The sequence below is a fragment of the Ciona intestinalis genome, chromosome 5, assembly GCF_000224145.3.
Source record: "Ciona intestinalis chromosome 5, KH, whole genome shotgun sequence".
NCBI classification, from domain to species: domain Eukaryota; kingdom Metazoa; phylum Chordata; class Ascidiacea; order Phlebobranchia; family Cionidae; genus Ciona; species Ciona intestinalis.
Window position 1 is genome coordinate 3,078,318 of NC_020170.2, and position 16,024 is coordinate 3,094,341.

The 16,024-nt window shown below is 33.3% G+C and overlaps 2 protein-coding genes across 3 annotated transcripts; one reads left to right on the forward strand and one right to left on the reverse strand.

The window, feature by feature from the left end:
- Window positions 1-970: 970 nt before the first annotated feature.
- On the reverse strand, window positions 971-9,844 carry LOC100180291 (EF-hand calcium-binding domain-containing protein 14). Its single transcript, XM_002126587.5, has 11 exons — window positions 9,684-9,844; window positions 9,079-9,211; window positions 8,486-8,667; window positions 7,616-7,755; window positions 6,684-6,749; window positions 6,174-6,320; window positions 5,566-5,670; window positions 4,969-5,058; window positions 4,299-4,638; window positions 2,764-2,817; window positions 971-2,404 (listed from the first exon to the last, which is right to left on the reverse strand). The coding sequence occupies exons 1-11, from the start codon at window positions 9,736-9,738 to the stop codon at window positions 2,391-2,393; spliced, it is 1,326 nt and encodes a 441-aa protein (XP_002126623.1). The 5' UTR covers window positions 9,739-9,844; the 3' UTR covers window positions 971-2,390.
- A 1,162-nt stretch (window positions 9,845-11,006) lies between these two features.
- On the forward strand, window positions 11,007-15,638 carry LOC779002 (beta-1,4-galactosyltransferase 7). Of its 2 annotated transcripts, XM_026834555.1 has the most exons (7): window positions 11,007-11,365; window positions 11,972-12,098; window positions 13,159-13,257; window positions 13,805-13,888; window positions 14,319-14,423; window positions 14,831-14,989; window positions 15,218-15,638. In XM_026834555.1, exons 1-7 carry the CDS (start codon window positions 11,028-11,030, stop codon window positions 15,221-15,223), a joined length of 918 nt encoding a protein of 305 aa, XP_026690356.1. In that variant the 5' UTR covers window positions 11,007-11,027; the 3' UTR covers window positions 15,224-15,638. The 2 variants fall into 2 exon arrangements, with proteins under 2 accessions (XP_026690356.1, XP_002121762.1); XM_002121726.4 differs by having other exon boundaries at window positions 14,831-15,638.
- Window positions 15,639-16,024: the final 386 nt, after the last annotated feature.

The following is a 16,024-nucleotide window of genomic DNA, read 5'->3' on the forward strand; positions in this document are numbered from 1 at the left end:
TAATAGCTTTTCCTATAAATTATACACGATGCTAGACAGAGATTTGGGATTACTATAAAAGTACAGTGTTGCGTCTACTATATGATGTGCAATTTCGTGATTGTACGTTATGTACCATTGTAAAAAGATTACAAATCACTGCTGTACAGCTTTACCATACGAATCTTAAACTATTGTCTATTTACCAACACAGAGTAAAATCCAGAATTAAAGCTCTATATGTCGTCACAGGGCCTGCTAAATACTGTTTGATTGGATTTTAAAATTTAAGCAATCAAGGCAATTAGCCGCAAAAGAAGGAATTAACCTTCACTTACTCCAAGCAGGTATAGCTATTAAACTCGTGCAAAGTATTAGGAACTGGTCCGGCTTGTACAGTGGAGCTATGATTTCAATTAATCCTGTCTTGAACCTTAGTTCACCAGCTATTTGGTGAGAATGAGTGGCTTAATATGACGTATGACGGAACCAAAGACTTCGTAAGTCGCAATTAAAAGTCGATTGGTTACAAGTGGTGCTGCGTTTGCATAGATTAAGCCAGGGGCGAGGCAAAGATTAAATGAAGCTAATATAATTCCGTACAACAAGCTGGACAAACTAAAATGTAAATGACCTGTCAACAAATTTTAAATGAAAGATATCTCTAGTAGGCCGTGGGGTAACATGGACATGTTCTCGACCCATTTGGTAGTAAACAAAGAATATTTACAGAATTATATAACCGTAGCCCTATACGAATCTAAAAAGCGTTGTTAAATGTTAAAAACACGATCAGGAAATATGGGGTTTCGTTGCGAACGGTATCCCATCTTACCCCGCGGTTTACTATTTTAACGGTAAAACAATTTTTAATATTTTATTTGCAGTTGGATATAAGTTAAGGTCCCCAAAAATACTTAGAAAACATTTCTTACAAGTGAAAAAAACAAATATGTTGTTCTCAGTTTTTGAGTGTTCAGCAAAACAGAAATTTTTCAATCAATTAAACTTTATTTCAGCTATTATATGCTATCAACACTGTAATATAGGAATGGCACGTTTTAAACATGTGTTCGTAAAAATAACACGACCAAAGGTGAAAAACAGGTCCAAAGTTCGTGACGAAGTGTTTTTCACGCTTTTTTGTCAGGTTGTAATTTGATTAACTGCCAAAAACACCAAGTTTGGGCTCAATAAGCAAGGTGTATAATGTATATTGAAATTTCACTCGTACGTGCGCAGTTGTTCATGGAATAAGGTCTGGAATAGCTCCAGTAGTTGTGTAAATATAAGAAATGGAAGCTGTAGCATAAATTGCAGAATTTTACTGCCAAAATAATGGTAGTGGTAAAAATATCCGTAATTTCGAGATTATAAAGCGATTAAAATAACAAATCGTTCTACGCTTTAAAATTTAATGCGGGAAAACAGTCTAACGGAAAAATACGATTACTAAACACAAAAATACGAATATGCCCTGAACAGCAGACAAAATATCGAAAAATTAAAACTTTTAAAATAAGAATTTAAATTTAGAAATAAAAATGAATTAGTTCATGAAATGCGAGACTGATGTTTTTAAAGTAACTGCTTCGTAAACGAAATGTTAAAATAGATAAATAATACTGTGCTGGCAGAACGCTTCAGTTTAAGAAAAAAAGTTTTAAGATAAATTACATGTATGTAAAACAATTTAAGCATGTGTAAATTTATATACGTAAATTTCATTCCTAAAATTTTATTCAAAAAATGGTTTTCGAGTACTATATAATAAAGGCGTTAAAATTTAACACTTTTCACTTTTGTAATAAATTCAATGTTAAACGTTTTTTCCAAATTTAACGTAAATTCATCAAATAAAAATATAATAAAGAAACACGATATGCAAAATCGTTAAACAGTGCAATGGCGGTGTAAGATAAGACGCCGTAAAAGATCAATGATTAAAAAACTTGTACCAAAAAAATGTGTACTTCATATTTCATGCCATGAAAATGGGCATACAGAGCGGTAAATTTCCACGATTGTTTTTGGCAACTAATTTGTTACCGAAACAGTTTCGGAAATTAACTTCTTACAGCGGAGTTTCTCATTACATTATGCGCATGATGTTATCACGAAAGAAAACGATTATAATTTAAAGGAGAATTTTAGGTGATTTTTAGAAATTGCGCAAGAAAAATGAGCGAAGAAAGAAGATTTGTAAGCGAAGCTCTAAGTTTTAAGCTACTTTATGTACTTGGTTCTAAAAATTGCTACATCAGTCTATTTCCTATTTGGTTTGTATACCAAGATAAACCAAAGCTTTTGCTTAAAACACGGAAGGTCGGTTCCGCACAGCCATAGGATTTGATACAACGCTTATTTCCCATAGGAGGTAGAACTTGTAGGATATGAAGGCTAATGTTACGTCAGGTCTCAGTTTCTGCAACATAAACGTCCTATTTACTCGTATAAAGTAACTCATATAATGTAATATATAGTTGTTTGGGGTAAGATCATAATATGTCAATAGGGTTCATGTTTTGGGGGTAAGATGGTCCAAGTTTTATATAGTAGTGTGGGGGAAGGTGGGACATTTTTTTATTATTTTTTTGTCTCATTTAGTAGTAAACAAAGAAATTTACAGATTATACCCCACGACTTTAAAAATGCGTTGATAATTGTTAAAACCCGATTAGAAAACATGGAATACTATGTGATAAGATATATATCTTATCCCACAGTACTATAATATACAATTAGTACGCGATTCCACAAAACCTGAATTAAATATATACTTACTATGTGATAGGTCTGTACGGGAATTTTCGTAATCGGTTGCTACTTCTGTCAATTCTAAGAAAAAAAGTATTTTTAGCATATACTTACTGATAAATATGTCGTATCCTGTCTGTAGAATGTACACACACTGCTAGCGTGCTAGGCTACCACACTAAAATCTTACGCTTTTTATAAATTATCTGCGTTTGTCTAAATTCAGAATACAGTAATAAGAATGGTATACCTAATAACAGTTTAACTGCCTATACAAATATACAATTAACAATTATTCCTACGGCAAATGGCCAACTCTGGCTAAAACTCAAGTTATATGGCGTGCCAGGCTGCGGGACCTCGCCGATGTCGACACAATTAACTATGTCTTCAACGTGTAAAACAATATATTGATTGGTGAAAGCATATGTTTAGTTATAAATGTAGACCTGTATCATTTATCCTACTAAAAACGTGTAACTATTTGTTTTCAGTCTTCTATTTGAAGAAAATTTGCTGCGAATTTTTACAATTGTTTTTTACCGTTGTGCAATAGCGTCACCTGACGGCAGGAAAAATGGCAATAGTTTTAATAAACCAGTAACGTTTGAAAACTGAAAATTACTCACGAAATATGTGAAATACTAAGGTGTCATATTACATTACTATGTCATGTAGCCAGTTAAGTCACATTGTAAACACAAACACTTGTGACGTAACACTCATATTTGTGACGTAGAAAGCGCATGATCGCAGCCATACACGTAAATGACAATAGTAATTACCATTAATAATAAATTAGCAATTACTGTCAATGCGGTTTTCTTTACGCACAAAATGAATTTACAGATCTATATACGTTTTGTAACATGTGAAATGCTAAACTTGACTTTTAGTAGGGTTTTCTATTAATTTCTTTCTATTTTAAAGATTGTGTATATAATATTGCCGTATAGTTAGTACAGCAAAGGCTTTAAGGTTTTCACTGTCGTTTTAGCAATACAAGCAAATTGATCCATGATCAACAACTAGCACAGTAAGAGTAGGTTTTGTTACAACTACTTTGCCTACTAAAACAACACGCACTGCTGGCTGTTTTATACAAAATACAGTAGAAGAATATTATCGTCTTTATAATGAGTTATAACGTAATCGCATAATTTATAACGCATTTTAGGGGATGATTTCGTAGGATATTAGAATAAAACGTAGGCGCGTTACGTGTCGTTTTTTATGTTGTACATCGTTTTGCTAGCGTGTATACACGTAAATAACTGTATACAAATGACCTAATACATAAAACTGCACGGAACAAATTTGTTGTATAGTAGGGTGGTGGTAAGATGGGACATGTTTTCATTTTTTTCTCGTCCCAGTTGGTAGTAAACAATAAATATTTGCAGAAAAATATCACCGTAACTCTAAAACGCGACTCTAAAATAGTGTTATTAACTGTAAAGAACACGATTGGAAAATATTGGATTTTGGTGCTAACAGTATTCCATCTCACCCCACTGTACTATATTATTAATTGCCAGAAAGATATTGTAACAAATGCTCACCGTTTAGATTTCCCACAACTGTATCATTCTCTTCAGGTTGTCCTTTAGTCGGTAATTCAGTAAAAGACGTCGTCGTATCTCCTACCCTATGGTCAGTTCCATGCGACGGAAATACAGATTCATTTAACACGTTTTCAACATTAGCGTTTGTTTCAATGTTTTGTGGGTTAAGATTTGAGCCCCCCGTTTCCGGGGTCAGGGGTAAAGATAGGCTTTCTCCTTCGTTTAAAAACGATTGCCGCAAATTTTCGGTCGTTTGTTCGAGACTGCTGATTTGGGTTTGGAGACCATGGTTGTCGTCAAGCAACGTCATTATTGATTCGTTGACGCTTGCCACAGTCTGGAAAACATACGTTTTATTTTGTGTAAATTATAATATTAAATTTAATTTGTCTGTTTAATTACGGTAGCTAAGATTTAGAGTATTTTAAACTAAAAGAGAGGACAAAACAACAGTTGCCACAGTTTTGTGGTTTATACGAACGTAATAATGGTGTACAAAGTTGCAACGCAAAAAACTTAAATATGTTATTGTAATTGCCCAGCCTAATAAATATTGCTTCGTTGGTTAAAAAGCTACAAAGAAATTGCAATAGCAGGATGCTGTCGTAAAACGCGATATTTAAACATTAAGAAACAGCCAAAAAATGTGAATATAATTACAACTAACATTTTTAATTATTGATATTTCAACTTCCATCAATGTTTGTTTGCTTGATAACGGTTGCAACATGTTGGTGGTGGCTGAGTTATCTTCAAGCTGTTTATTTAAACAAAAAAGTTAAATATATAATATATATATACCAGATAAGGATATATATATAGTAGGGTGGGGTAAGATGGGACAGATTTTCATTCTATTTTCTCATAACATGTGGTAATAAACAAAGAACATTCAAAGAAATATTAATCCTTATCATTACGACTCCTATAGACCTTTATTAACTGTGTAAAACATGATCAGAATATCTGGATATTATGTGCTTAAGGTGTCCCATTTTACTCCACAGTACTATACGAACCAAACTGATGCTTTGACATTTTATTTTACAACATCTAAATTGTAATCTGGTAAGACTCTGGAATTTAGGCCAGAGCTGGCACATAACTCTGGCACTCAAAGTGCTACATTGACAACTGTGGGTTAAAACTTAAAGCAATGTCGCTAAGTGTTTTGCCTCCAGACAAAAACACCATCTGTGTTGGTATGGAGACTTGAGCAATAGCGTTTAACAACTCAAAGCAATTTACAAGATAAATATCTCACCAGTTTAAGTCGTGATTGGATGGCGTTGATGGATGAATTGTAAAACCCTTCACTAGTTGATGCCATGGCGTAACGCTGTGGTTTATTTTCCATGCTTTCAATTTCCTATGAATTAATTATTGTTGGTTTTTCTTTAAAATATAATATTATTTGGCAAAAATAAATGTTAATGGGGAAAAAAGCAAACATTTTTTGGGAAAAGTGTTGTCAAAATATAAATACTTTGGTAATTTTTATTCTTTAATACAGTTAATCAGTTAATTTTTATACAGTTTTTGTCCTGCTTGAATGTGAGTATGGAAGCATTGGTAAAACTTCAGTTTTAAAAGATTGATTAAAAAGACAGTAAAGTTCAAAATTTTATAAAACCTTATCCTCGGGACTCCCATGGACCGTTGTTAATTGTTTGAAACACAATCAAGATATTTGAATATTATGTGCTAAATGTATCCCGTCCTCCCCCTCCCTACTATAAAGTGACAACATTTAACAAACAAAATACTTTTACCCAACCTATGTTTCTTGTTGGTATAAAAACTGCACAGATAGGAAGGTATGAAGCTATTCTTCATGTTTACAAATCAACAATACCCACTATGACATCATACCTGCTTGTAATCTGTTACTAAAGAGCTGATGCGTGCTATATCATCGCTGTTTTGGGTGGTTTGTGCATGCAGTTGCTGTGTTGAAGTTTCAAGACCAGTAACGGATTGGTGAACATGAGTTACATCAGTGGTCAATTCAACCACATTCTGGAAAATTTCTCATGAATAATTAATAAGATAAAAGGCACCTGCGGCAATGTGGGTTTTGATTTACACTTGTCAAGTAAAAATCCATAGTTTTTGTTCATATTCATAACGGCAACATTCTATTTGGTGCATTCGTACATAATATTGAGAGTTTTTATTAAGGTAATATAATAGTTACAGAATATATATAGTTTTATTCATTTTTTATGAACCAAAATTACATTAAAATTGACCCAACAAACAAAATTAAAAAAATTTAATATTTAAAATCTGTCAAATAAAACCTTTGCAGTAATTTAAAATATCAACAATATTAAATCATACAATAAACATTGAAACAATAACATCAATGTGGCAACAAACCTGTTGTAAAGTGTTAATTGAGTCTTGAAATGTTTGAGTAATTTGTCTTGATGACTGTTGTTCCACCTATACCAATAACAAGAGGTTAATAACATGATATCGGTATGTATGTATTATGTATCAATGTATGAGTAACTGGAATGGCTATTATTCCAACCCCATAAACTTAAGCTGTATTGAATAAAGTGCTGTGTTTACAAAATTGCCCAGATCTGACCATTTTGAATTGTACAGAATTGACAATTTTTCATTTGGTTAAAACACTCCCGACTGTACATTTTGAGATTCAATCATGTTTTGCAGTTTTTTTTGTGAAATATTTATTTAGATTTTATGGGTTATAATTTATTTATTTATTGCATACATATTATATTTGCTTGTAATTTATTTTCAGAATATTTTTATTAGATGTTCCAATAAAATGATTATTGCAATACCTCTAGGTTAAAACCACAGTATGATAAACTAATAAACAAAGATTCATGAAAGTTATTTAAGAATAAGTTAAAATATATCCTGGAGCTATAACACACTATAATACAGTACAAAAACTTAAGTATAATAATATGTACATATGTAGATTACAGGAAAGCCAATAATCAATAACTAGAATGTAATACAGTTGGCCAATCCTTGCAATGACTTCTGTTCTAATTCCAACCTTTTTTTACTTAATTAAAGCTACACTGACTGTCCCTAATTAGATACATACGTATACACTATACAGCTTACCCATATTAAGTTTTATCAATAATAATTTAAACACCACGGGAATATACAACCTAAGCTTAATTTGTTAATTAAAATTAACAGATAAAAAAAATTACCAAAATTTTCTTACTTAAAAATACAAAATTGTTCAATTAGAAAACTGCATTAAAAACTACAATATTGCATATCGTGGTAAAATAAGTGTTGCTTCTATATCTTACCTGGTGCATTAAGCCAGCCAGTTTAAGTTGCAAAGGTTGAATAATTTGCTGTTTGATATTTGTCACCTCAAGTTGCATTGAACTGACCAAAGTTTCTAAATCAGCTAAAGATGCCGGTTCATCACGGGACCAACCTTCCACTGAAATAACATTGAAAATAAATAAAGATTGGACTGGCAGGTCACAGGTGTAATAATGTTAAGAGTGTAATGTATGGACTGACATCATATGTTTTCAAAAACTTATGAGAACTGGCAGATTTTTTAAGTTTTCTTTATCTGCCAATATCACTTTCAGCAGTTTGGAAAGTTTCAGTAAAACAAACATTAAAAATATTGGACTGGAAGGTGAAGGTGTAATAAGGTTAAGGGTCGGTGTATGAGCCTTGAGGTGACATCAGATGTTTTAGCACCCCAGTTCCCCCTTATAACATATTTACCCTGCTTGTATGTGTGTATACAAGGCAAATAATTATTATTGTTAACCTGTTTGTTTAGTAGGGATGGTGAAAGATGTAATAAACCCTGAATTGACTGAATATCAAACATTGCACCACTAAATATGCTGATTTGTACTTGGTGGATATTTGACAATTGAGTGAGCAAAATACATGCAACTAAAAACTTAGTATACGATTCTATGAATATAACTTATTTACTTTTATTATAAAAAATGGAAGTAGCATTTACATTACATATATTACAGGCTACAGCACATTTAGTGGTTTTTCCAAGAGATGACAGTAAATGCATACAAACCGATACCAATATTTGTCCATTAAAAATAAATTATACAAGTATGTAAGTATAAAAGTTATGAAATATGAAAAACCAAACATATACAAAAGGTCATATAAAAGTTGCCAATTACATTTGCTTATTCGCATCTTCACTCCGTCTACTTCACTTTTAAGTCGGAGTTGTAACCATACAATGCCAACTGAAATGACGACGCATGTCACGATCATGGCAACCATACATGCAGGTAAACAGATATGGTACAACCTCTTCATGCAACAAGCTCTCTTTCGAATACTGATTGCTCGGCCCATTCTGGTTAAACAAACATTTCAATACAAAAATGTCAAGATTGGTTTTATTGTTTAAAGGATGGTGGTTAAGGGTTACAGCCAGGGGTATATGGACATTTTTCTTTCAATTCAGCAAAATTGAGCAGATTTTTTGGGAGAATTTTTAAGCAGTTTTTACAACTTGGAGTTTAACTTGATTTGTTGTGCTGGTTTTAGAATTTTATTTGTCTTTAATTAGTTATTTTATTTCCATTAAATATCACACTAGGGGTAGAGATTACTCAACAAAATATGTAAAACTAAATATTTATTTTCTTGTGCCATATTTAACAAGGGTAAGTAGTAAAGTTCCACAAGAATATAGATTTTAGATAGACTACATTAAATACCACAATGGAATTGCCTAACAAAAAATGTAAAAGTTAATATTCACTTTCTGGTGCCATAGTTAAGATGGGAATTAAAATTATCTCCATCTCTTGATGATGAACTGAACACAATGTCAGCATGATGGGATGTAGATTGGGGTTGTAATTGTTCATAACCTTGTTTTGAACGCCCGCCACCTAAATGTGAAATATTACTGAAATGTTTGTTGCGAATAAAATAAAATCTCTCTCGGTATTTGTATATATTTAGAAAAGGGTGGGGGAAAATGGGACATGTTTTATTTTCTCCCCCCATTTATTAGTAATAGTAAACAAAGAACATTCAAAGAGTTATAAAACTACATCTTTACGACTCCCATAGACTGTTGTTAACTGTTAAGTGTTCAAAATGCAATCAGGATATTTGGATATTATGTGCTAAAGGTGTCCCATCTTCTCCGACCCTACTATAAAACAAATAATCAAAATTACACAACATTATTTGGTCTCAACAAAAAAAGTTTTGTTTAGCAAGGAAATAACAATCTTTGAAATGTAAATTGGTGCTAAATTTTAATTTAAGGTTTAATACGGTAGTATTGATTACAAGTTAACTGTGGTGGACAGATTTTCTAAGTACAAATGAAAGTTAAATTAAAAGCAAACTTACTCAAAAGAGCGTCGAGTTCTCTGCGTTTCTTCATTCGCTTGTTATGTGAACCCATATGAAACTGAATTTATTAGTACGCAAATTGTAATGTACGAACTATCGATTAAAAGTTACTTCATTGCAAATACACTAATTCTGCAACCAGAAAACTAAGCAAAGATTTAACCGTCATTCTGCCAAAATGTTATCGACCACAAACAGGAAAGTGTTGCCAGAAAAAAGTACAGATATGATGTAAAAAGATGTTTTATTTTATGGGGCATTTGTATTTGCCGATGTTTATATTCATATTCTTACCGTTGAATGAAGTAAATATAACACACAACTTGTTGGTTATCGTAACATTAAGTGTGATGTACTTAACCATAAGTTCATGCTTCACAGTATTTCAGATTTCCTAGGTGGAAGTAGCTTAGTGGTGTACTACGATAAACTAAGTTCGTGGCACGCTAAGCAGAGGTGTGTGTTTTGATTATAAACAGAAACTTGATACTTTTGTGTACATGCATGTTTTGCTGACACTTCAGGCAACCCACTGGTCATCTATGGGTAAAAGCAGTTGCCGTTAAGTGTCTTGCCCAAGGACACATATACCCGCAATGGTAGCAAGCCTTGAATCCTAAGTCTCTGAGTTAGAGGCATGCCCGCTAAACAACTGTACCACGGCGCCGGACAACATACCACTAGTTTTGGTGCAATGTTTTAAAAAGTACATTCACCCCTGCTCCAAACTCCAAGGTTATATTACAAATAAAAAGGAACTATAGAATTGTTCAAAAACCAGGATTATACGTGGAGATTACATGCGGTTATGAACAAGCCCAGATCCTAAGCCTTATGTTTACTGAATTTGTTTATATAATGAAAAAGGCAATCGACCCGAGTTTTCACAATCCGCTTAATGTAGCACATAATAAACAAACGGTGTTCAGTTTATTCGGTTGGAGCTGATGATAAATTATTTGAAGTAGCTAAGCAATTTTACAAAGTTTGAAATTATTTATTTATCTATGATTGTGCTTAAATATAGCTTAACCAAAAAAGATTTATCTTACTTATTTATTTCGTACGCATTTCATATTTTTGTATCAGTTTAGGCTACACTCTTACAGTATTCAGATTGTTTGAAAAAATTTAAACGATATATAGGCCCACCAAAAAGAGTCGCGTTGTAATGAATTGTAGAGTAACACGTTCTAGTGGTGTCAATGCTAAATTCAGAGGATAATTACTCAATACCTTTGTCCAAGACTTGATTTCTACCGCGAGACTGCCCAGTAGCAGCATAGCCGACGGCGAATAGTTTTGACACGGACGCGGTCTGAAAAGAGTTCATTTTCAGTGATGGCTGCGATCAGATACCAAGTCGGTCTGTTACTCTTCACCGTGGTTGCGGTTTGCGTGTTATACGATGAAACCGATAGATACTATTTTAAAAAGCCTAAACAGTTTGATCTACCAGAACAAAAAGACAAGGATCTGAATCGTTTATTGGCGACCACATCAGACAAGGTTCTCAAGGGAGACGACCCGGCGTGGGGAAAACATCGGTTAGCAGTGATTGTTCCTTACAGAGGAGCATTTGAGGAACTCCTTCTGTTTGTACCTCATCTGCATAAGTTTTTGTGTGACAGGCGCATCAGGCACAAAATATTCGTAATTCATCAAGTGGATAAATTCAGGTAAGACGACTTTTTAATGTTTAAAAGATGTATTCGGAATAACTATATACACAGTATAGACTTTAATATAACTATGCACACAGTAGTCATTACAAAATAAATCTTTTGATGTTTTAATTTACCCAGTACTTCAAATGCTTTTCGCGTATAACTATCATTTATGAATTATGAATATTTCGTGACATAATTCGTTTTAAATTATTAAAATTCTTGGCCATTAGTAGTTTACGCGTCTACTCATTATGGTTTACGATATAGGTTTCATCAGTATAATTGTTTTACGACGCTAATAGACATGTTGATTTTTAAACATGTGCGAAATAGAAATACCGTTTTAAAATCACGACGGCTGACTTAGAAAAAAACATGTTGAACAGTTTTCATAAACAAGACTGACCGATCTATACAAATAAAAGCCAAAAAAACGTCACGAAATATTCCCTACTTTTTTACAATAAAATTCGCGAAAATGAGAAAAAGTCTGTAAATATTTTTTTTACTGTACCAAATAGGATGAGGAAAAAATAAAGTGTCCCATTTCCCCCGTCCTATCCCACATTACCCCTATCCTACTATATACCAAACGATTAAACATTCTCTTTGTAGATTTAACAGAGGTTTCCTTATTAACGTCGGATTTCTTTTATCTCGAGACAAGTTTGATTATCTTGCTATGCACGATATTGACCTACTGCCCATCAACCCAATGCTTAATTACTCATACCCGGAACAGGTAAAAACATATTTATTATTTTAAACATTATATGGTTAACTGTATACACTACGGAATGCAGTGTCAAGGGTCCGGTACAGACGAGTTCCTGTCAAACGCCTAATTTAATTTCAAGCGATAATAATTGAGAGAGAGCCAGCGGCAAAATGGCTTCAATTTTATGTCAAGTATGGGGTATATCTTAAAGAAACAACCACGAAGGCACCAATCTTATGCTTAACAAGTATACCACTATATAGTGAAGTTGTATTTACACACGCCTTTGGCACAAATACGTAATATTGGACCACCGTTTTGTTTTGTTGCTTACGTTTAAAGAAGCTCTACATAAGTATACAGAAACGTGGAGTGTATACAAACCACAGCGAACTTAAGTATTTAAGTCCGCTATGATACAAACCAATAGGTACATGTTACACTGTATTTTTTACCAGGCGTGAGCACTGATCTATTATTTAATTAACACTATTTAGTTTGTTATACCCAAACCAATACTACTTTAAAACCATTCTAATTTTTAAATTTCTTCGTATTAGAAAAAATCCGTTTATAGTTAATATTTTTCTGCGATACGTTTTTAATTTTTACATCAGCTTCGTATATAGCCTGTATTTCTATCTTCACAGCAAAACGTACATTATATAGTGATCCGACGTTTGAGACCAAGGTATATAAGTATCTCTTAAAACAAAATAATGTCAAACCAATTTACCTTAGTTCAAAGCAATTTAGCAAAAATATTCTTTTGCTGGTCAGTGTTCGTTAAATTAAAGTATCAGCTTTCGAAAAAAATGTTTTTTTAAGAAAAGTTTTTCATTTTGTTTGAATATTTTCACAATGCTGTATTTGCATAAACAACTTTTGCCGGTGTAAGGTGTTTTAAAACGGTGTCTCTGTTCGACCCGAAAAACTTAAAAACGCCCTGAGCGCTTATATGTATAAACAAGCCCTCATTAAATACATTGTTGCAAGGGCTTTTTAAAGGCAAATATCCTAAGAATATAATTCTACCAAGACACCTATTAAAATTTTGAATTAGAATCGTAATGTCTTTACTCAGGGTCCGTACCATCTGTCGTCTCCCGAATATCATCCTGATTACCATGGTCGTCGTTTTATCGGAGGAATTCTGCTTTTCACCAGAGAAGACTTCACTAAGGTGATCACACGAAAAACCGGTTTCTTAATTATACTTGCGGGTTTTTGAAATGGAGGAGTTTAGTGGTAGAAATACCTTACCGCAATAAATCTGCCCAAAATAGAGACAGAAGATTTACTATCGACTATAAATACAAACCGCTTTTTGTTTGCCCAAACTTACTCCGAAATCATTGTGTATTGGTATAAATGCTGAATATATTGCTCTTGTTAGAGACACTTCTCCGGACTGTAAAGCATGTACCGCTGTGTATATATATTTATTCGACCGATACAAAGCCCTTGGATTAAAAACGGGCATCAAACTCTGTTTATTTTTAGTCTGTTATTTGAAAGAGCTGTTCAACATACTAATACAATATCGCTTGCACTATATAGCCTACTAAATTTAATTCACAACAGTATAGAACTTTATGTATAGTAGGATGGGGGAAGATGGGGCACCTTTTGCACATAATATCCAGATATCCTGATCGTGTTTTAAACAATTAACAATGGTCTATGGGAGTCGTGAAGATACAACAGAAGTTAAAACAATTGTGCTTTAGGTTAAAGGAATGACCAATGGTGACTGGGGTTGGGGTGGAGAAGATAACGAATTGTTTACAAGAATAAGATTATCGAAACTGAAGGTTGGTGTTTATGCTTATAAGGATTGACGCCAAAGCGTCGTCTTTTGTTTTTTTTGTCGCAATTTTGACTGTTTATTTGTAAAGGTGACTTTCTAATTAACGAGTAAGAATCAGATGTGTGAAAATAAACAAGTCTAATAAGAGGTAGTTTTAAAACATTCTTTTTATATTCAAGCGGAATTGTTTTGGAAACCCTGTAGTACAGTAACTGCGGATTGAAAGTTGTAAGCGTTTTTGTGGCGAACTACACCTCACTATAAGCATTTAATACCAGCTTAAATTTAATTGCAGATGTCGCCTCTTCCGTCGCCAGTTATCGGCGCCATAACATGCCGATTATCTATAGCTATATATACCCGATACAGTTTCATACTTATGTATTGTTTAAGTAGAAAACTATGTGTGTTTTCATTTTTTTTTCTGTTTTTAGTTGACTAGAGCCAGTGGACTTACTACTGGGAGAAACACTTTTAAAAACACACATGATGAGTCGAAGCGACCAAGAGATAAAGAGAGATTCGATGCAATTAAGGGTGTAAGTTAATTGTTTCAATAATATATAAGTGGTCAAAAGCAAAAACACCCAATCAAGTCGATAAGCCTTTTTGGAATTTGTTTTATTTCGATTTCTTCGTATATTTCACATAAAGATTTGTAAAAACTCAACTGAAACATCACGAAAGTCTAAACGTTTAACCAATTTCTTCATTCAGTCACATATAAATTTACATACGTGGGAACGCATAAGCGGGCGCGAGGTGTATGAAACAAAACAATGGTGTTTTAACTATACTGCCCTGAAAAGGAGGGATAAAAAAGTTACATTCATTTAGTCAGGTTCTAGTTTAGCAAAGTTAACCAGTTGGTCCGACTTTTCGAATAACCTACTCAATTATATAAACTTATGTTAGAAGGCAACTATTATAAAATATTTTATTTCAGAATCAGTTTGAATTAGACGGCAAGTACGGCTTTCATAATGCTGACTACAAGCTGGAAAGAGTCGTAAACATGAAGATTGACGAAGCTGATGTAACAATATATAATGTCAAGCTACATTGCAACATATTGGAAACACCTTGGTGCCAAACAAACTATACAGTGAGCGACTTCAAAAAACAGAAGAACAAAAACGCCATTAAAAACTAAATACTGTATCTTTAGAACATTTTTATTTTTAATTTTTTAAAGTTTTCCTTGTATTAAAACCTATTTTTCTGACAGTTTTTAACAAAACATCTTAAAACGACTATTCTATCAAAATATTTCAAGTTTTATTTGTTTCTAAAGTCCCTCTTCTGAAAGTTTTATACAAAACATCCTTTTCAGAGGTAGAAAAATGCTGAAAAGTGTCATCTCAATTAAAGCGAGACGCCTACGACATTGTGACGTCACAAGCATGAACTTGGAAGCTATTATTGTATTAGAAAAAGAAAGTAATATATGCCCATATTGCCAGGCACTGTATATTTACTGCGCAGTATACATCCTGTCCCGATGGTCTTCTGTAGCGTGCTTACTTAACTTATTACCGCAATATAAGCTTCATGCCTCTAGCCAACAGCGTGATTGCTGCCTCTCTTACGCCTGCCTCACACACTAATTAGTTGTACCGAACTAGTAACCTCTCGTGTGCCTGTTAGTTCGTTTTTTTGAACCCGTGCGCTCTATGTATCAATGTGTTTATCAAAATGCGTTTATAAAATGTAACAGTGTAATTTTTCTTAAATGAAAACAACTCGTTATACTGGCTATTGAATATGGTCAGTTTAGGTCCGTGTTAGATGAAACACCGTTAAAGGTATCAGTGCATAACATTGCTTGCAGGGAGATGTGTTGCTCGTAGGTTTTAAATGCTGAAAAGTGTAAAATCAAAAAGTGGATTATACCATAAAAGCCCAAATCTTCACTTTGAAAAAGTAGGTTTTGTAATACTACTCCATGCTGTTGTAATAGCGCAGGCATCTTGTTTTTAAATTGCGTTAGCTGCATTCTTATGTGATGCATGTAAATAAAGTTGGACTGGCAGTTTTTATTCAAGTGGTTCGTAACACAGCTCACATATCTGTTGTATGTTTCAAACCTTTAAAATAACACAAAATTCGCTTTATTGCTGCGGTATATTTGTAGCTCTTC